The sequence below is a fragment of the Rhinatrema bivittatum genome, chromosome 14 (genome assembly GCF_901001135.1).
Source record: "Rhinatrema bivittatum chromosome 14, aRhiBiv1.1, whole genome shotgun sequence".
In the NCBI taxonomy this organism is placed as follows: Eukaryota; Metazoa; Chordata; class Amphibia; order Gymnophiona; family Rhinatrematidae; genus Rhinatrema; species Rhinatrema bivittatum.
The window spans coordinates 56914194-56936721 of record NC_042628.1 but is presented as its reverse complement, the minus strand read 5'-3'; the positions used below and the strand labels follow the sequence as shown (position 1 = coordinate 56936721).

Genomic DNA, 22528 nt, shown 5'->3' with positions numbered 1-22528 from the left:
ATATGAAAATCTGCGAACCTGCAAAAAAACAAGCTTCGAGAGAACAGAAGGACAGACAGGGAAGGGCGTCTGGACTGATCTGTGGTACTACAGGAATGAAAATTAACAGGTAATAACTAATTTTCCTTCCCTGTACGTACCCGGATTGGTCCAGACAGTGGGATGTACCAAAGCTTCCCTAAACTGGGTGGGACTGAGACAGTCCTGCTCGAAGCACTTGCCGCTCAAAAGAACCGAAAACCGGAGCGTGCACATCCAGACGGTAGTGCCGAGCAAAAGTTGCAGAGACGTCCAAGTGGCGGCCCTGCAAATCTCCTGTGGGGAGACAGATTGACTCTCTGCCCACGAAGTAGCCTGAGAACGCAGAGAATGGGTCTTCAGACCCTCAGGAAGCGGACGACCTTGACAAAGATACGCCGAGGAAATGGCTTCCTTCAACCACCGCGCGATCGTGGTCTTAGAAGCCTGTTTACTCCGGTTGGGACCACTCCAAAGGACGAAGAGATGGTCTGATACGTGGAAGTCATTGGTGACCTGAATATAGTGAAGCAAGACACGTTTGACATCTAGCCGACGAAGGTCGCCACCAGCCGTACCCGCAATCTCCTCCGGAGAAAACGCGGGTAGTTCAACCAACTGGTTGACATGAAAAGCGGAGACAACCTTAGGCAAAAAGGAAGGAACCATCCTGAGAGAGACCCCAGAATCAGAAAAACGCAGGAAGGGCTCCCGACAGGACAGCGCCTGGAGCTCGGAAATCCGGCGAGCGGAGGAGATAGAGACCAGAAAGACAGTTTTGAGAGTTAGGTCTTTGAGCGTAGCGTGACAAAGAGGCTCAAAGGGAGCCGTACAGAGAGCACGAAAGACTAGGTTGAGACTCCATGACGGACACGTAGCACGAGAGGGAGGGTGAAGGTGTCTAACACCCCTCAGGAAACGAATCACATCCGGGTGGGCAGCTAAAGAATGACCGTCCACCCGACCCAGGAGAGAGCCGAGCGCAGAGACTTGAACGCAGAGAGAACTGAAGGAGAGGCCCTTAGAAAGACCCTTCTGGAGAAAAGAAGGACCAGAGGGATCGAGGCAGAGCGTGCTGGAACACCAGACTCCACACACACGGACTCAAAAACTTTCCAGATGTGCACGTAGGCCAGAGAAGTCAACTGTTTCCGGGCTCGCAGTAGGGTGGAGATGACCTCCTCCTTATAGCCCTTACGCCTCAGACGACGCCGTTCAAAAGCCAGGCCACTAGACAAAAGCGATCAGCCTGGTCAAAAAATACAGGTCCCTGTCGGAGGAGACGAGGAAGATGACCGAGGCGCAGGGGCCCGTCCGCCGCTAGATTGATGAGGTCCGCGAACCACGGTCTTCGCAGCCACTCGGGAGCGACGAGAATCACCGGGCCCCGGTATAGTTCGATTCTCCTGAAAACTTTCCCCACCAGTGGCCACGGGGGAAACACGTACAGAAGGACGTCTGTTGGCCAAGGTAGAGCCAGAGCATCCACGCCCTCTGTGCCGTGCTCCCTCCAGCGGCTGAAGAACCGATTGGCCTTGGCATTGCGCAGAATCGCCATGAGGTTCCAGGTGAGGAGGACCCCACCTGTCCACTATCAGAGCCATGGCCGCGTCCGAGAGCTCCCCCCACTCTCCCGGATCGAGCGACTGTCGGCTGAGGAAGTCGGCTTTGAACATTTTCCTTGCCCGTGATGTGAGAGGCTGCAAGGCACTGTAGGTGTCGCTCTGCCCAAGAGAGAAGGCCGGCTTCTAGGGCTACCAGGGGACTGAGAGTGCCCCCTTGGCAATTGATGTAGGCCACAGTGGTGGAGTTGTCGGACAGGACTCTTACCACCTTGCCGCGGATCAGGGGAAGGAGCTCCTGAAGAGCCAGGCGGGCCGCCAATGTTTCCAGTCGATTGATGTGCCAGCGAGACTGAGTCTGCGACCATGTTCCCTGGGTGGCTTGAGAAAGGCAGACCGCACCCCAGCCCAAGAGGCTGGCGTCCATGGTCACTATCGTCCACTGTGGAGCTTGAAGAGGCATCCCTTGCAGAAGATGAGGAAGAGACAGCCACCACTGTAATTTGTCGACAGTAGAATCCAAAAATGGCAGGACTACGTGAAACTGCTCCGACACTGGCTGCCAACGGGATAGCAAAGCTTTCTGCAACGGACGCATATGAGCAAAGGCCCAGGGGACAAGGTTGATGGTGGAAGCCATGGATCCCAGGACTTGTAGATAATCCCAGGCTGTTGGAGAGGGCAGCACAATCAGATTCCGGACCTGATCGATCAGTTTGAGGGCGTGCGCCCGTGGTAAGAAAACCTTGCCTACTCAGGTGTCGAAGTGGGCTCCCAGGAATTCCAACTCCTGAGAGGGCTGAAGCTTGCTCTTGGAAAATTTCACTATCCACCCGAGGGAGGCAAGGAGCTCCAGGACACGATCCACCGCCCTTTGGCAAGAAGTCTCCGACTTGGCCCTGATGAGCTAATCGTCCAGATAGGGGTGGATGAGAATCCCTCCCGACGCAGAGCCGCCGCTACCACTACCATGACCTTCGTGAAGGTACGCAGAGCGGTCGCGAGGCCAAAGGGGAGAGCTCGAAACTGGAAGTCCTGGTTGAGGATGTGGAATCGGAGATATTTCTGGGTAGGGATATGGAAGTACGCTTCCTGCGAGATCGAGGGAAGCAAGGAACTCTCCGGGGTGGACCGCCGCAATGACCGCACGCAGGGTTTCCATGCGGAAGTGGGGGATCTTGAGGGCCCGATTGACCCTCTTGAGATCCAGGATGGGGTGGAAGGACCCCTCCTTTTTAGGCACGGTGAAGTAAATAAAATACTGGCCGGCGCCAATCTCCCTTTCCGGAACTGGGACCACTGCCCCCAGATCCAGAAGCTTGGAGAGAGTCTGAACCACCGCGTCCCTCTTAACCCGTCCGCAAGGTGAGAACAGGAAGAGATCCAGCAGTTCCCTGACGAGCTCGAAAGCGAACCCATCTTTGATAATGTCGAGGACCCACTGATCCGATGTGATCTTGACTCATTCCTCAAAGAACAGGGAGAGGCCGTCCGCCGAGGTAAGGAACCGAGGAATGGGTCGCTGAACTTCATTGCGTGGCGGGCTTAGTGGTGGCAACGCACGGGCTGGGCCCTCACGAAAGGGCCGCCTGCCACGAAAGGACTGCAACCAGGACTGAGCACGAGAAGAACCCCTCGCGAACCCGCCCGCTCCCGAGAAGCGAAGCGACGCTGGCCCCTGAAATGAGAACGGAAGGGCGCGAATGACCGGGAAGACTAAGGGAGGTCCTCTGGAAGCTTATAGACCTTGTTATCAGCCAAGGAGTCCATAAGCTTCTCGAGATCCTCTCCAAAGAGCATCTTACCTTTGAAGGGCAGCATGCCCAGCCGAGTCTTAGAAGACTGATCAGCCGACCAATGGTGTAGCCAAAGGAGCCTCCTGGCAGCCACCGCCGAAGCCATCGCCTTCACCTGCACATGGACCAGATCATAGAGGGCGTCCGATACGTAGGCGGTTATGGCCTCCAGATGTTCGGCTTGCTCTGCCTCTGCTGGCGGAAGATCCCGGGTGCAGAGTAACTGTTGGACCCACTGAAGGCCTGCCCGCATCATGGGGCTGCTACAGCAAGACGCCCTGACCCCGAGGGCCAGAACGTCGAAGATGCGCTTCAAGTGAGCCTCTAACTTACGATCCTGGGAATCCTTCAGAGCCATGGAACCTTCCACCGGAATCGTGGTGTGCTTGGCCACCGCAGAGACATAAGAGTCCACAGCGGGATATCGCAGCAGCTCCAAACCCTCCTCTGGAAGGGGATAGAGCTTATCCATCGCACGCCCCACCCAGAGTGCACCCTCGGGGGCCTCCCATTCCCGCAGGATTAGGAGCTTGAGCATGGGGTGGAAGGGAAAGGCCGAGGCCGGAGCCCGGAGCCCCCCCAAGACCGGGTTCATATCCTTAGGCAGCAAGGCCATGAGATTATCTACGGAAGGACTTTCCAGACCCAGCTCCTGCAGGACAAAGGGAAGGAGGGGCTCCAATTCCTCCTTACAAAATAAACGGAGGGCTCTGGGGTCATCCCCCTCTAAGGGGGGGGCATCTGCCAAATCCGGGGAAGCGGCGGGGTCCGAGGACCCGGGAGACATCGGGGGGGAGGGAGGGGGAGGTACCCCCGGGACCACCCGCACCCGAACTGGCCCCTGGGGTTCCGCAGCTGGTCCAGCGGTCAACGGCACTGAGCGAGGGATTTTTGTCGGGGGGGCAAGGGGGGGGGGGCTTTCGTCCTGCTCATGCAAGCTAGCTAAATAAGATTTATGCATGAGGAGGATGAAATCCGCCGAAAAAGGGACCCTGGATTTGCCGGAAAGGGGGGGGGGGGTGAGGAGGGGTCAGGACCCCCCTCCTGGGGACCCGCGGGGGCCAAATCGGGGGTTAAATAAAAAAAATCCGACCCCCCCAGCCCCAGGGAGTACTGAAATCGGCCCAGATGAAAAATCCAAGATGGTGGCCATTCCCGGGCTTTGTTGACCCGGGAAAGGCCTGGCCATGCCAGGAGAAGTGGAGTCCCGGGCTAAATTTGCTTGTCCTGCCGAGGAGGGACCTTCCCCACCCGGCAGGCAAGCAGTGCAGAGGCCCTGCCGCGAAAAACGCGAAGAGGGCAGCCCACAAGAAAGGCAGGCTGCCTGCCTGGACATAGCCGAGCTGCGGCTACAGAAAAAAAGCTTTGATTGACAGCCTGCACAGCAGGAGAGAGCAGGAGGGAAACCTGCTGCCTCCTGCTTGTCTGGCTGCCGGTTCAAGGCCTGCTCTGACCAGAAAAAAGAAAAATGCTGGTCAACTGCTGCCAATAAGTTAGAGGTAGGTGAGTACCTGCAACTTATTTAAAGTTTAAAACTAATACTGTGTGGATATACATATTATGTATTTGTGAGAAATATATAGTTTATAAAAAAAAGAACATGAGGAATTTAGATTAGTTGTTATGATTATGTTTATTGCATTATAGATAATGAAATAAGACAATTTCATACAGTGGACCAATTGTTTACAAACACATGTGCTAGGTTCTATAAGTGAAGCAACAAAACAGGAAATTTAAAAAGAATGATGTCCCTGAAGAAGCCCTAAGCGTTAGGGTGAAAAGAGGTTCTCGTATGAAGATAATTGATAGTATACTAGTTTTGCATTACCATTGTGAAAAAAGAAACATTTTCTTCTTTGAATGATATGTGAAGATAGCATTGAATGTGTTGCAAATGTTTAAATAATTGTAACTGCATTTGTGCAAAGTAAGTTTTAGCATTTACATATTTTATGTGAAGGATGACTGAGGAATGAGTGATACATGTATAGTATGATTGGAGTAATTGAAGGGTAAAGCATGATTGGGTGATTTTTAGTAACTGGATATAATTAGCACAGGTAATTTAGGGAAAGTTCCATGTATGCAGTAAATTACTTGTAATAAATTGGAGGTAACAAATTGTTGAAAATAAAAGATAATATGGCATATTTTGGGTATAGTGTGTACCAACTGATCAGAGACAGACTAACCCAGTACTCTTTGTTTCCCCATGCCAACCGTGGACTTGTAGTTTCAATTCTGCTAAGAAAAGTACTTCAAGCCCACAGATAAAATGAGGCAAAACCAGGACTGGTTCAATGTAGTCCTAATGATATAGCTTCGTCTGGCAACCTAGGGGAACATTGGAAGCTATTGAATGTCCAGTTGATTTTAGCTAGGTGAGGTTCTCCCTGGATAATAATATTTCAAGAGTTTCCATAACACATGCCCCCATCACAGACCTACCCACTAGTACCCCACTTTGTCCTATCTCCATGCTGAACCTTCATCCTCCTTGTTCACCTCCCTCTCTCACCACTTTGTGCTCATCATTACCCAGGACAACCCAATTAAAGAGCGGACTGGGAGGGAAACTTCCATAACCCTAACCTTACCCTTACTACCTTTTCCCTTCTCCTTCCTGACCCCTAACCTAACCCTACCTAGCCCCTAATTTTTTATTTTAATACTTACTGCTCCTCTGGAGCAGAAGTATTTTGCATGCGCCAGAAGCTGGATGGCGCGTGCTTCCCCGGGACAGCAGCTAATGGCACATCCCGCCCCATCCTTCCCCATCCCCTGAACCGCCTCTTTCAGCAGGCCCAGCATTTTGGCGCATAACGGGGTTATTCACGTGGCCAGGCCCGTTGTGAAATATGCGCGGTGTGTGTAAGGTCCGGCCATGCACGTAACCCCAAACATTTGTGCACGTGGCCCTTTTAAAATCAGGCTGCTTGTGCATAATCTCAGCACTGCCAAAAGATAAGACAGCAATAAACATTAACAGTATCTGAGCGCCTGAACAGCGTTCCTGCAATCTAGTGGCATGTAAAGCAGCGTCAGCTGCCACTTACTGCTCATCTGCTGAGTGTTGCAGTTCTCCTTAGTACAGCACTTGAACATAGTCATCATATGGTAAGACCCGGCAGTGATGCTGGTGACTTTGTCGCAATGCTTATTGGTTCCGCAAGACCTTATTAATGTCACCATCTTTGAACTTCCCACTGAAAAAGCAAAGCACCAGAAAGAGAGAAGCTAACAGAGTGTGCTGTCTTGGAGCATAAGTTTCTTATACACATTAGACTTGATTTAAAAAAAGCATTTACATGCTCAAAATTGGATTACACATGACAATAATTCACTCTTTGCTCCATAATACCTCTTCCATATGGCTGTGTTTTACACTTCGACTGTACCAACCACCACGTCATCTTCGTTCATCTGAAAAAAACTATCTCCAATGCTCGCTTAGATCTCACTCAAAACCGTGCTTTCTCTGTCACCGGTCCCAAATTATGGAACCCCATACCCAACCACATTCGTCAACTTACTATCAAGCATGACTTCAAAAAAGCAATAAAAAATCTATTTTCTTTGGCTTTTCCAAACCCCCAGAGTTAATTTCCTGTGTAAGATTATTAAGTTAGTTTACCTTATTATATTTCTCCTTGTTTTATTTTTATATATTTTTTTATTGATTTTATGTATGTTAACTGTTGTATATGCGAAATATAAGAATCTTTTAAATAAATAACATTTTAAATAAATATAAATGCACTTTACTCAAGTAAGTGGGCTTTTGAAAATTGCTACAATATATATACCATTGAATAGTATATAGGATTTACCTGAGTATGTACAACTTATTCAAGAAATGGCTTTTGAAAGTTGCTATGATAGTATGTTACATTTATGTGCATAAATCCTTTGAAAATTACCTCCAAATTATTCTTCACCTAGGTGCACATAGTGGCAGTAGATTTGTTCAGGTTAATTCTTTTAGAAGAGAGTATTTTGTCTCATTCTGCTTTTTGTATTCAGTCTCAAAGTTAAAAGCCCAAGACATTTCCTAATAATGATCATGTTTTGACTATGACTTTCAGGGGAATATGTGAAAACCAATTTCAAAGCAAGCTCAACATCCACGGTCACAGCACTATCATTCCATAGTCAGTCATTGAACTATCAACAATTGCTCCTCACAGTTGGTAACCACAGTCATAGCACTGTCACACACTGTTACGTCATAGGCCTGGATTTTCTAAAATCGCAGGCCTTAGTGAATCATGTGGTACCGGGGGGCAGCAAAGCGGGGGGTGAGCCTGCGAAAGCCGGCAGCGATTGCACCACCGCGGTGCTATCGCTTTCGGCTTTTGCAAACCAATAGCGCCACCGTGAAAGATGGTGCTATTGGGCGCGTTACTGGCAGCGATAAGGTGTCCTACATTTTCGCCGTTGCGGAGTCCACCCTGACGCTGCCCCCAACTCCTCCCCTTCTGGTGCGGACTCTGCCCCGATTTAGCTATCGCACGCGTGCGATCCCTTTAGAAAATGACCCCCATAGTCAACCATTCATACCCGTGGTGAGCAGCCATAGTGTTGCCACCAATAGCCATAGCATTGTCACACCATGGTCAACCATTCCCACCCATGGTCAACCACCACAATTACAGTATTATTACACCATGGCCAATCATTCCTATTCAAGGGCAATAACCATAGTTACATTGTCCCACCATGACCATTCATTCCTAGATCCTAGAGTACTAGAACAGTGGTTCCCTAACCTGGCCTGGGGAACTTCCAGCCAGTCAGGATTTTAGGATATCCACAGTGAATATGCAAGAGATTAATTTGCATGCAATGGAAGCAGTGTATGTAAATCTATCTCATGCACATCATGTTGAGTATCCTAGAAACCTAACTGGGGATCACCAGGACAGGTTTGGGAACCACTGTGCTAGAAAAGAAAATTATTTCTTACCTGCTACTTTTCGTTCCTGTAGTACCATGGATCAGTCCAGACAATGGGTTATGTTCCCCTTCCAGCAGATGGAGTCAGAGAAAAACTCAAAGGGTGCCCCTTATAAGCAGGTGCACCCTCTGCATCCCTTCAGTATTAAGAATATCAAAGCATAAAGGAGAGCATTGGATGGATCAAGCAAACCCAGAAAACGACTAACGATTAATAGTGAACAAGTATAAACCTTGATAACAATAAACTTGCAAAGAGAACCCTTAAAAACAGCCACACTAGTGACCGCGAACAGTCAGCTGAAAGACAATCCCAATCCCATGAATTCTTAGGGAGGGTGTCTGGATTGATCCGTGGTACTACAGGAACGAAATTAGCAGGTATGTACCCAGATCAGTCCAGACAGTGGGATGTACCAAAGCTTCCCTACGTAGGGTGGGTCCCAGATAGCCCTGCTCGAATGATGTGAGCGCCAAAGGAGTCAAAACCCAGTCCTTGGAGATTTAGATGATAGTGTCGCGCAAAGGTGTGCAGCGATTTCCAGGTAGCTGCACAGCAGATCTCCTGAGGAGAGACCGCCTGGCTCTCAGCCCAGGAAGCGGCCTGGGTGCGGAGTGAGTGAGCCTTAATCCCCGCTGAAGGTTGTCGACCTGCTCCCACGTACGCTGAGGAGATCACCTCCTTCAGCCAATGCGCGATTGTGGTTTTAGAAGCCTTGTTACCCTTCTTGGGACCGCTCCAAAGGACAAACAGATGGTCGGATAAGTGGAAATCATTAGTCACCTCCACAGAGCGAATAAGGACGCGCTTGACATCAAGGCGGCGGAGTTCTCTGGATGTATCATTTCCATCACTCATCATTTCCCTCACCCCTGTACAGTTTCCCCCCCCCCCCCCGCACTCCTCCCCCCTCCTTACCTTCACCACCCCCCTATCCATTTTGCAGCTTCCTATATACATTTACCATCTCCCCTTCCCATCGCCACCCCCTGCTCCCTTGTTCAGTTCCACCCCCACCCTGCCTCCCCTGTGCGCTTCACCCCCGCCCTATCCCCCATACTGCCTCCTCTTGTATATAATTAATCTTGGCTAATTTTATCTAATTTTACCTAATTTGGTTATTTATATGTAACCCCGTTTATTAACTGTGACGCCCGTTGGCTCTACAGCAAAGTTATCTCACCTTCTAACTACCTATCCTTTCTCCACCTATCATTGTAATTTCCTTTCTCAGTTGTCTGTAAACCGACATGATGTTTTTTACGAATGCCGGTATATAAAAAGTTATAAATAAAAATAAAATAAATGTATCATTCAGGAAGGATGGAAGTTCCACCAATTGATTCACATGAAAAGACGATACTACCTTTGGCAGAAACGATGGAACCGTAGTCAAGGATACTTCCGAAGCAGTAAAACGGAGGTAGGGCTCCCTGCACGAGAGAGCCTGGAGTTCCGAAATCCTGCGGGCAGAAGAAATGGACACTAGAAAGGCTGTCTTGAGCGTAAGATCTTTAAGAGTAGCATGCTTTAGCAGCTCGAAAGGAGGACCACTGAGGATCCGAAGTACCAAATTAGGCTCCAAGAGTGGCATAGAGGATGTACCGGAGGCTTCACATGCTTAACACCTTTAAAAAATCATACTATGTCTGGGTGAGAAGAAAGCGGAGCCCCGACCAGATGCCAAATGAGGGAGCCAAGGGCTGCCACCTGAACCCGCAGGGAATTGTAGGCCAAACCTTTCTCCAGGCCTCGCTGTAGGAAGGATAGGATTTGGGTTACTGAACCGCGATGTGGAGATATGCATATGGACATTCCAGGCCTCGAACACCTTCCAGACCCGGACATAGGAGAGAGATATGGAAGTTTTCCTGGCCTTGAGTAGGGTCAACATCCTCCTGGTAACCTCGTCTTCTCAACCTGCGCCTCTCAAAAGCCAGGCCACAAGACAGAAGCGATCTGCCCTGTTGAAAAATACAGGACCCTGACGCAGAAGGTTCGGCAGATGTCCCAGACAAAGAGGGCTGTCCACCTTGAGATTGCTCAAGTCCGCAAACCACGGTCTTCGTGGCCATTCGGGCGCCACTAGGATCATAGGTCCTTGGTGGAGTTCTATTCTCCAAATTACCTTTCCCACCAGGGACCAGGGTGGGAACATGTATAGCAGGAGATGTCGTGGCCATGGGAGGACCAGCGCATCCACCCCTTCTGTGCCGTGCTCCCTTCTGCGACTGAAGAAGCGTGGGGCCTTCACATTCCTTTGAGTGGCCATCAGGTCCATGTGAGGCGTTCCCCACTGGCGGAAGAGAAGTGTCACTGTGTCCTCGAAGAGTTCCCACTCGCCGGGATCTAAGTGTTGACAGCTTAAGAAATCCGCTTGGACATTGTCCACTCCCACTATATGGGACGCCGCTAGGCATGAGAGGTGAAGCTCCGCCCATGCCATCAACTTGTCCGCTTCCCGAGATACATGACGGCTCCTTGTTCCTCCTTGTAGACTGATATATGCTACTATGGTCGCATTGTTGGAGAGTATCCTTACGGCTTGATGATGAACTAGGGAGAGGAAACGCTTCAACGCGAGACGAACTGTTCTGGTTTCCAGCCGATTTATCAGCCATGTCGCCTGCACTGGTGTCCACTGGCCCTGAGCCAATTGTGTTTGACATACAGCCCTCCAGCCAGAGAGGCTGGCGTCCGTGGTGATGATCACCCACTGAGGGACCTCAAAGTTCACTCCCTGCAGCAAGTGCTCCAGACTGAGCCACCAGATCAGGCTGTCCTTGGTCGAATCTGACAGCGGCAGGAGGACGTGAAACTCCTGGGACACTGGCTTCCAGCAGGAGAGTAAAGCTCTCTGCAATGGTCACATATGTGCAAAGGCCCAAGGAACCAAATCGATAGTTGAAGCCATAGAGCCCAGCGCCTGAAGATAGTCCCATGCCGTGGGAGCGGAAGGCAACTGAAGTGTTGTACCTGGGAGATGAGGGACCGGGCCCGGTCCGGGCAAAGAAAATCCTTGCCCACGCTGGTATCGAAGTGTGCGCCCAAGAAGTCCAGCGATTGAGAGGGAATGAGGCTGCTCTTGGCGAAATTGACGATCCATCGTAGAGAATGGAGGAGTCGTAGGACTCTGTCGACAGCCTGCTGACACTAGTCTCTGGACTTCACTCAGATGAGCCAGTCATCCAGATAGGGGTGTAAAAGAATTCCCTCCCTTCACAGGGCTGCCGCCACTACCACCATTACTTTAATGAAAGTGCGGGGTGCAGTCGCTAGGTCGAAAGGTAGGGCTTGAAACTGAAAATGTTGACCGAGAATCTTGAAGCGCAGAAAACGCTGGTGCTCCTTGAAGATAGGAATGTGCAGATAAGCCTCCATCAGGTCCAAGGATGCTAGAAACTCCCCTCGGTGAACGGCCGCAATGACGGATCACAATGTTTCCATCCGGAAGTGAGGAATCTTGATGGCTCTGTTGACCATCTTGAGATCGAGAATTGGATGGAAGGAGCCTTCTTCCTTCTTGGGGACTATGAAGTAAACGGAATAATGGCCTAACCCTTGTTCCGCCGGAGGCACCGGAAGGATGGCTCCCAGAGCTAGGAGACGGTCGAGCGTCTGATGCACTAGGAGCTGCTTCTTCACTGGGCCGCAGGGAGAGAAGAGGAACCTGTCCCTTAGGGGGGCGAGAAAATTCTAAAGCATTGCCGTGCTTTAGAATATCCAGGACCCAAAGATCCGAAGTAATCTTGACCCACTCCTTGAAGAAGAGGGAGAGACATCCCCCTATCCTGGGGGTCAAAGAGTGGGCCAGCACACCTTCATTGGGAAAATTTGGAAGGGGCCGCCTGGGAGAGGTTATCCCGGGCTGGCCTTCGACCCCAAAAGGAATGAGACCAGGATTGGGAGCAAGACGAGGGAGGCCTCTGGGAGACTGGTCTGGACTGACAAAAGCGTCGCTGTCCTCTGAAACGGCTTCTGGTGGAGCTGAACGTCCTGGAGCTCTGTGGCCGATCCTCAGACAACTTATGCACCTTATTCTCTCCGAGGGATTTAATGATCTGCTCCAGATCTTCTCCAAAAAGCAACTTCCCCTTGAAGGGCAAGGACCCCAGCTAAGTCTTGGAGGAAGAATCCGCCGACCAATTCCGGAGCCAGAGGAGGCGTCTAGCAGAGACTGCTGAAACCATTGACCTGGCCAGCACCCGGAGGAGGTCGTATAGAGCATCTGCCCCATAAGCTATTACAGATTCCAGATGCTCCGCCTGTTGTGCTTCCTCCGTAGGTAGCTGTTGCGTACTAAACAGTTGTTGAAACCATCTGAAACCTGCACGTTACATGAGCGAACTACAGACAGCAGCCCTGACTCCCAGGGTAGATACCTCGAAGATCCTTTTGAGGTATACCTCGAGCTTGCGGTCTTGGAGATCCCGGAGAGTGACCCCACCTGTGACCGGGATGGTCGTTCGTTTAGTGATCGCAGACACCGACGCATCCACTTTGGGGACCTTGTGGAGCTCCAGGTACTCATCTGGTAGTGGGTAGAGCTCGTCCATAGCCCTGGCCACTCTGAGAGAGGCATCAGGAGTATCCCATTCTCTGGACAATAATTGGAGGAGCATCTCGTGGAAAGGAAAAGTTTTTGCTGGTAGGTGTAATCCTGCCAGGACAAGATCCCCCTTCTTAGACGCAGCACTGGTGCCAGGGGTGGCCTCGGAAGCCTCAATATCCAATTCTTTTAGAACATGGGGGATGAGAGGGTCCAGTTCATCCCATTGGAAAAGGTGCAGGACCCTAGGGTCATCCCCTTCAACCTGCATGTGAGACGTTGGATCATCCAGATCAGGATCAGGGAGTGTAGGCAACAGAGGATCCTGAGGCGCAGGAGCAGGCAAAACAGGATGGGAGATCAGCCGGATCCTGGAGGACCCCGGAGTAGCCCCTGACCCCACAATATCCCAGGGATCAGTCAATCTGCTTACTTTGGCAGGGGGAGGTCCTGGAACTGAATCTTGTTGTTGTTGCAAACTAGCTAGATAAGCATTGTGTAAGAGGAGAACGAAGTCCATTGAAAAAATCCTGGGGGTGGGGTAGGGCCCGATGAAGAAATATCAGGAGGACCCCCTGAAGTTGCTCCCCAGGCTGCAGCAAGGTCCGGAGGGTACACAGGGGTCAAAATCAGCGGCAACGGTGAAAATCCGGGGTCTGAATCTTCAGAGGGCTGCACTGGAGCAGCCGGCTCAGAATCCAAAATGGCCACCGTTCCCACATTAGATGGGAACAGGGCCGACCCCCCCTGAGGCTAGCGAGCTTGAGAACGCGCTGCCGAATGAGTAGCTAGTGTCGAGGGACCCTCCCCACCGGGGAGGCACCTCAAGCATATGCCTTCTCTGGAGAGCCGGGACCCAGGCTCCCCACAGGTACCACATCGCGAAAATCGTGGCATGGGGGGAGGGAGAAGAGCAAAGCGCTGCTGAAATCACCCCCAGAGAGAGCGGGTAAGCAGAAACCTCCGCTCAGAGAAATACCAACGCTTTAGTAGCTCCCTCTTTAAATATTACTTTATTGCCTTTTGAGCAGATGAATGACGCGTCTATGCTGGCGCTGCCCCGAGGAGCTCGGCTTCTCAGGGCAGCGAGTCGTTGGTAAAGGGGGAGAGGTTGGACCAGGGGCGGACTGACCTATCGGGGGATCGGGCATCCCCCGGTGGGCCGGTCTAACTGGTCATGAGGTCTCGACCGCGTGGCTCTTCCTCAGCCCAGCCTCAGCGCCTCCCAACCAGCCCCCGCCATTAGACCAAGCCAGCGTGGGCCGAAGAAATAAAAATCGAGGCCGGCGGAGGCCGAAGAAAAGAAGATCAGCCAGCCCCCGCGGAAGACCAAGCCGGCAGGGGTCGAAGAAAAGAAGATGTGAGCCTCCCAGCCAGCCCCCGCCAGAGACCAAGTCAGCAGGGGGCCGACTAAATTAAAATCGAGGCTGACGGTGGCGGCCGAAGAAAAGAAGATGGGCGCCTCCCAGCCAACCTCAAGCGGGGGCTGGCTGGGCAGCGCCTATCTTCTTTTCTTCGGTCCCCACCAGCCTCGATTTTAATTTCTTCGGCCCCCCGCCGGCCTCGATTTTAATTTCTTCGGCCCCCACCGGAGACCAAGCCGGGGGCCGAAGAAATTAAAATCGAGGCCGGCAGGGACCGAAGAAATTAAAATCGAGGCCCCCACTGAACAGCTGGTCTCCGGTGGCAGTTAGCAGCACTGGTGTTCACTTCTTCGGCCCCGCCGGCCTCGATTTTAATTTCTTCGGCCCCCGCCGGAGACCAAGAGGGCCGAAGAAATTAAAACCGAGGTTGGCGGGGGCCGAAGAAAATAAAATCGAGGCCGGTGGGGGCCGAAGAAGTGAACACCGGTGCTGCTAACCACCACCGGAGATCAACTGTTCAGCGGGTGCCTTGGATCGGAAGTGTGCTTGTGTGTGTGAGAAAGGAACAATGCTTGTGTGTGTGTGAATGTTAGAAAGGAATGGTGCTTGTGTGTGTGTATGTGATGTGTATGTGAGAAAGGAATCTGCCAGTTTAAAAAAAAATGAAATGTGATAGTATATATACCTCAGCTTTTGTGCTGGTAGTGCAACTTTTGAAAAGTTGGATGAAAGATTAAATTACTGAATGTTAAGCATCCCTCTTCTGGAAAATAAAATTTAGCAAAGTGGGTAGAGACAAATACTAAAGCAAAAAAAATTAAACTATTTAAAATGTTCATCTGAGCAAAATCACAAATTTAAGATACTGATGCTAGATGGGGTTTGTTTGGGTTTTTTAAGCAAAATTTAAGCATGAATACTAGAATAGTTCCAATCTGAAACGGTTTTGTCATTTTTTTTAAGCCTTTAGAAAATGTATATTTTTAAATGACTAAGACTGGAATCTTCCCATTTAAAAGGGAAATTGACTAAGGATGTCTTTCGGTGCCATATCTCCCACATGAATAATCATGTGACTGATAGTTGAAGAAAGACACTTGCTTTATTGCCTGAAAGCGTAAAACAAGAGAAGCTGTACTGTGTGGGTGGCTGTCCCTTGGGAGGACAGAACCTGAAGGAAGGATGTCATTTCGCCTTCTGATAGGAATGTGGTTTTCTTATTTAATGGTTGGGATCATCACTTTCACTTTTAGTAAAAGTGAAAAAATGCTGCAAGTCTGAAAGCAAGGTGCTTCTGTGAGAGTGTAATGTGTATGTGAGACAGGGAGGGTGCTTCTGTGTGTCAATGTGTGTGTGCAAAAGAGATGGAGCAAATTTTTGGCTGGCTTGTGGCTGTGAGATAGAACATGTGTGTGATTGAGAGCTTGTGTGTAAGTGAAAGAGAGAGAGCATGTGTGTGATTGAAAGCCTTTGTGTAAGTAAGAGAGAGCGAGAGCATTGTGTGATTGAGAGAGACTGGCCAGAGAGATGACATGTATATGTGTGAGACTGATCAGGGAGATGACTGGTATGTGTGTGCTTGTCTGTGTGTGTGTGTGTGTGAGAGAGAGAGACTGGTTGGTGAGATGATTGGTGTGTGAGAGACAGAAATTGGTCTTGAGGGTATGACTGGTGTGTGTGTGTGTGTGTGTGTGTGTGTGAGAGAGAGAGAGAGAGAGAAGAGATTGGTTGTGGTCCCTAAGGAAGAGGACCGTGAGGACAGCTTCAGCAGCTACTGCTGCTTCTGGTGTGGCCTGCAAGGGAAAGGAGTAGGAGAACTGCTGGAGAGGGTAAGTAAAGGTGGCTTTTTAAGTTCATTTTTCTTGATTGACTATCATTTTAATTATTGGGTAGTATGTGATGTGTCTGCTGTTTGAAATATTTTATTGGTGTTTGGTAAAGGTTTCAAAATTTGCTTGAGTCTTTAATTATTGGATATTCTATTCATCAGCTGTTTTGAAATTATTTTATTAGTATGATTTTATAATTATGATTCATGATTTATATATCTTAATTTTATTGATTGTTTCATGAGGATTAGTGACATTTTTGTTTTTCCATTGTTGCACTGTGTAGAGTCTGGCGTGATACGTTTTACAGTTTAGATTTTGTCTGTACATTTCTATTTATACTTCATGTGGCTTTATTCTGTGTTTGAGAGTTTGTGTTCTGCATGCAAAGACTGAGATGAAGCATTCTTTTAGCATGTGGTTTCTCTGTAGGGATCTGTAGTAGCTTGGCCTGTTCTGTTTTCCTGATAGGAGGTGTATTGATATTTTAGATTCTGGTGTAATATTTGTGGTATTCTTTTTCATAGGTGGGGTTGTTATTCTTTGAGTTTTGGCAACTAGTACTGTGTTGATACGGGAGGACCATGCCGAAATGTAGGGGTGTGTACATATATATGTAAATTATATATGTAAATTATATTGTATATGTAATTGGGTACCCATGGGCCAGTATGGAGAAAAATCCCTCGGGCCACTATTTTCCCTCAATCCGCCCCTGGGTTGGACCACCAACTTTCACCCCAAAAAGAAATCAGAAAATATTGAAACCTGTGGAGGACAAAATACAGAACTTACCCTCAAGGCAATAAAAGTAAAAAATGGAGACAGTTCTGTCTGCAAGTTTCTTAGTGCCTGAACATTGAGAACCCCCACTAACTGCTTTCTCTTTCACTTTTTTTTAAACTTGATCCATTCTCAGAAAGAACAAGAGCAAAAGAGAGAATAGAAAGGCTAATGTTCTCTCTGTAGAAAGTAAAGAAGGGAAACCGCAGGTTCTAACACTCTCATCTGCTAGAGTCAGAAGAATACTTAATACTGAAGGGACGCAGATGGTGCACCTGCTTATAAGGGGGCGCCCTTTGAGTTTTTCTCTGACTTCAGCTGCTGGAAGGGGGACATAACCCACTGACTGGACTGATCCGGGTACGTACAGGCAACATATAGATGTCCTTCATCATCCTCTGTACTGTACTTACATTGTATGGAATGCATTTATTCAGCACTGTGTTTGACAGAATATGGACATATAACTGGATGCTAAAGCTATATTCTGAAATTCTGTATTGTCAAAAATATGCAAAAAGATAAAAATTTGCAAAAATGAATAACCCAGTGTAAAGTTAAGAAAATACTAACAGATTCACTAAGGCTTTTCACCCATTCTTTGTCTATGGGCAAAAGCTTAGTGAATCAGGCCCTTAGGTCTTAAATTAAGTTCAGAGAACGGCACTGACACGTAAGATGTACGATGTGGGAATGGTTGGAAGGCAACCTACCTCCGGTGATGGTCTCTTTCAGCATGCTGATGCAGTGAGTGTGAAGAGACTGACATTCTTGGGGCGGGGAGCTGCAGGTATTACTGTTCATGCTGGTGCACTGCTGGCATTGTAGCGAGGTCCCTGGCAAAGTTAAAAGTAAAGAAGACAAAGTCAATTCATTTTGCATTTTATTGGCATCCTTTTTTTCCCCCCCTCTGACATCCCCTTCCCCTCACAGTGTCCCAACCCTTAGAAACTCTGTAGGAAGCAGTACAAGATCCCAGCCTTTTTATCCGTTTTTCAATTCATAAAACTTTAATAGCATGACAATGTGCATATGTGCTGCAAACACATATATGAAGGGCTAAAAAGAAAGAATTACAAAGTAGAGAAGAGAAATAAGGACAATTCCCTGGTTCCGGTGCTGGACCTTGTGAGCTAGGGCTCACTAGTGTTGCTATTACAGATGGTAAATACAATATAGAAATAGAATTATATTCCTTAAAGATGTTTAGAAATTTCTAGCTGTAGCAGGCCGAGTTGCTAAACCCTAACCAGCCCCCCCTTCTCTCCCCCCCCCTTCCCCCTTCTTGCTGAGAAACACAACCTGCACAGCATAATACTTTGTGCTAAGGCTGACACAATTAGGAAAGGAATGTGGAAGGATGAAACTCCCACATTCCTTTCTGTAACTGATTTTAACAAAGACTTTCTCATAGCATTAGAAACTAACAAAACAAAAATAGCCATTTAAGAACAGCATGTAGGCAAATATGAAAACAATAAGTTAACTTTGAAAGTTGAAACATGGCATTAAAATACGTTGGTTAAGCAAAATAAAGAAAAACAAAGTTTGAGATACATGAGAAAATGCCTGAGAAAGGGGTAACACTGAAATGAAGGCATTGGATAGGCTGAGTATCCTGAGATGGGGAGGAGTAAAAGGATACGCGAATGTACAATAGTAAGTTGTTTTTGCTTTGTGGGCATGCCTGCTTATGACACCCGTACTTGCAAGTTCGTAAAATAAAGAACAGAAATTGTTTCACCAACTCTTTGTGTTCACTATATAATTTTCTAAGACGGTGCAGTACCGCTTCTAACAGCTTGGGGGCTCGTCCGGGATTTGAGCCATCTCAGGCACCGAGGGTCGGGTGCCGAGGAAAGGAAGGTGCACCCTGTTGAAGTTTTCAACAGTCCTCGAGTCGGCACCAGGGTTGGTGTCTGGACTGGCAAATGGTCCCGTGGCAGTGAATTTGGTGAAACAATTTTAAAGGACACAAGTAGGCACAGCTAGCTCCACCGGGCAACTTTGTGCACGAAGCAAGGTAAGAAAAATGACTATTAAGTATTACCTTGTTGGTTGGGACTGTGAACCTTGAAGGGTGAAGGGATTTAAGATGTGTCGTGGACATGGGGAGGAAAGCCAGAGATGGCTATGATGGGAGTGGAGATTAGAGGACTTCAGAGAGTTCACAAGGGGAAATAAACTGGCCAGAGATAAAAAGAAAGGGGGGTGGACTTGGAAAAACTCCTCAGACATTCCCCTCCAGATAGTCCTATGGGGAGGATGTCAGGGTCCTGGGAGGACAGGTCTTGTACAGAAATAAAAAGAAAAAGAAGATGATAAAATATTGTTGTTTTAAATGGCCCAGACAGGGTCTAAAACGGCCGGCAATGTTTTGGCCAACATATGGGGCAGATGAGAATTGGTTATGTCAGACATTAAACATGTATGTAAATAGGAAAACACCACTTTCTCAGGAGGAGGCGGAATATGCCGCCTACTGGACAGGCAGCAGGGAAACCATGTTGCCCATTAAAATATCAGAGCCTAAGACAGTTCCTAAAAATGACTCTCCCTGCCACAGTTAGATCCAGTTCATGAACTCCCTGGTGCCCCTTCCCCTCCCCCAGCATATGAAAATGAAGGTGTCGGGGAATCAGAAGCACACCCAATAGTTAAGAGGGTTTGTGAGCAGTCTGAAGATGATCCCACAGTAAACTGGGATGCAGTAGAAGTGACAGCTAGAGAACAGAGATAAGGACAGGAAAGGGAGGGACAAAGGCACCGGCAGGGTGCCTCAGGGCTAGATAAAAAAAAAATTAAAGCAGTTAATACAGGATACAGAGCAGTATCTGTTCAAAGATGCTCTGGAATCTGGAGCTAGGAGAAAAGATAAAAAGATCAGAATGACCAGAGAACTCAGGCCCCTGTATCCCCTGAGGGAGGTACCCATAGGGGGTGGTAATATAGGATACATGTGTAATACTCTCACTAGTGGGGAAGTGAGAAACTTTAAATAGGAAATGAAATCCTTGTTAGATGATCCCAGTGGATTAGCAGATCAATTAGATCAGTTTTTAGGTCCTGATATATATACATGGGCAGGACTGATGGTAGCACTGAGCATTTTATTTACGGGAGAAGAGTGAGCTATGATCAGAGCAGCAGAGATGAGGATATGGGAAAGAGAACACCCACCCGGGGTGAAGAGACCCAGCAGAACAAAAGTATCCTAACAGAGACTCCGATGGGATAATGAAGCAGCAGACAGAGCTCATATGAGTGACTTACGGAGTCTCAATTTAAAGGGAGTTAGGGAAGCAGTGCCTAGGAATCAGAAGGAAAGCCTTCGAGGTACAGCAGGAGCACAAAGCGACTCCTTCGGCGTTCTTGGAACGGGTTCGGGAAAGGATGAGACAGTACTCCGGGCTGTCCCCCTAAGGACCCAAGAAGCCAGGGTTTGTTGGAAATTAATTTTGTCACCAAATCCTTGACAGATATTCAGAGGAAATTGCAGAAAATAGAGGGTTGGAATGAAAAGTCAATTGAAGAATTATTAAAGGAAGCCCAAAAGGTGTTTGTAAGAAGGGAAGAAATGAAGCAGAAGCAAAAAGCTAAAATTATGTTAAATACTGTGAATAAGATATTTAAAAAAGGAGCACAAGGGATGGAAAAAGAATGTGGCAGAGGAAGGGCTAGAGGAAGTTGGCAGAGGGGAGGAGGCTGAGGACAGAGATGCAGGGGCTTCAGTACAAGCCCTGAGTTCAGAGGAGGATGGAACCCTCAGGTTGTTTTGAGTGCAGACAAGTAGGACATTTTAAAGGGGAGTGCCCCGGATATACAAAGAGGAGAACATTTTCTCCCCAGCTGAGTTCATGGAAAAAGGAGAGACAGGAGCTACTACGCTAAAGTTCTGTGGAAATCCTTTGGTAAATTTAAAGGTAGGACCAGAAAAAGAGGAGATGGGTTTTTTTTAAAGTAGATACAGGAGATGCAAGTGTCCTTTGCAGGCAGTTTGCTTTATTCCTATGAGAGTTAAAATGTATCCATTGGTTATTTTAAGTATGAAGGGCTATACAAAATCATTCTGAAAAAGAGAGTGGAGCCTTTATTTGTACCCTATTCAGCAACAATTTGTTTTGATTAATTTTATGTTACAACATACTAATACAAATTATTTCACAGAATTAAAAGTTTTTATTATTGTGCACATGAGGAGGTCAGCTCTTGACATGTAGTTTTTTTTTTAAACTCTTCATTGTGGTATCTAAAGCTGCGGAGAGATGCATTTGTCTCTCTGCTATGTATGTGTGAAACAGGTTCAGAGACAGTTTTCAAAACCTAGCAAGGAACTCTTCTGGTAATTATTCCACTAAACAGATGCCTCTAATAAATTGTATTGTTGCAGTTTCAGACACCGTAATAGATTCATACAAGGTTTAAGGATTTTAAGTATCAGTTAAAAAAAAGCTCTTCTTTTGGGAAGAGTGTTGTTTATTTGAACAGAGAGTTACTAGCAAGTTATTGAAAGGGAAGAATAAGTATTTCAGATGGAGTGAGTGGGAAATAGTGGTTATGGAACAGGATATGAGTTGTTTAATTGGATGGAGAACAAGTTGTCACGCCAAAGCTTGAGGCAGTGCCTCCTAGAGGCATTTACAAGAGAGACAAGGGAGTAACTTTATGAAGGCACATTATAATGATAGGTTAGCCTAGAAGTGTGTTGAAAAATTCTGTTCAATCATCTAAATTGCAAGCACAACAAGGTATTTATTTTAACACAGACTGGAGCCACAAAAGTTAAAAACTAGTAGACAGCACTGATATGCATGCTTGTCCTTGAAACTATTAATCTTTTATTGATACTGGTATTCCCGAGCCATGGTCCGGTCCGGCATTTTCTGATGTTACCAAGGGACGTAGCAGTGGTTCATGTACCTGGCCATCAGAAAACTACCACCCCGGAAGCCAGAGGAATCAGTTAGCAGATAAGGCTACTAAATCAGGGCTATGCCAGAGTTAACTCAAAAGAAAAAGCTGAGCTCACTGAAACGGGGGCAGTTCAGAACGAAGCAGGGGCCTGGCTCCTCCCCGACGGACACCAGATGCTAAACAAGCCACTAGTGAAGAAAATTATGGCAATCCTCCACCAGGGGAGCCATGAGGGAGCTCAGGCCTCTGCGGTGCAGTCCTTAGAAAATGTGGTTGCATAGGTATTTGCACAGTGGCTAAACAGATATGTGAGAGATGTCCCAGATGTCAGAAAATCAATAGGAGAATTTTGAGAAAAACAGTCCCAGGGGGAGGGGATCCAGGCCTAAGGCCTTTTCAAAGTATACAAATAGATTTTACTGAGCTGCCCCCATCCCAGCGACTCAAATTCTTAAGGGTAGTTGTAGATCATTTCACCGGACAAGCTGAGGCTTTTTCTATGGCCTCAGCTACAGCACAGGAGAGTATGAGAGTGCTCTTGGGACAAATCACCCCATGATATGGGCTGGTTGAACATATTGACTCAGATCAGGGGAGTCATTTCACCTCCAAAGTCCTACAATGAGTAATGGAGGGATTGAGGCTCAATTAGTACTTTCATACTTCCTAGCATTCACAATTTTCTGAAAAAGTGGAAAGGATGAATCAGACTCTAAAACAGCAAATTTCTAAAATTGTTAGAAACCAAAATAT

The 22528-nt window shown here is 47.9% G+C and overlaps 1 protein-coding gene across 1 annotated transcript in view; it reads right to left on the bottom strand.

Annotated features, from left to right (window-relative positions):
* The window catches only part of LOC115075872 (phospholipase A2 inhibitor subunit gamma B-like), a 120747-nt gene that overhangs the window by 77925 nt on the left and 20294 nt on the right, over window positions 1–22528 (bottom strand). Inside the window, exons 2-3 of the mRNA XM_029576749.1 lie at window positions 17575–17697; window positions 6436–6585 (exon numbers count right to left, since the gene is read on the bottom strand). Of these exons, the coding sequence (XP_029432609.1) occupies window positions 6436–6585; window positions 17575–17697 (273 nt within the window). The remainder of the gene's footprint in view (window positions 1–6435; window positions 6586–17574; window positions 17698–22528) is intronic.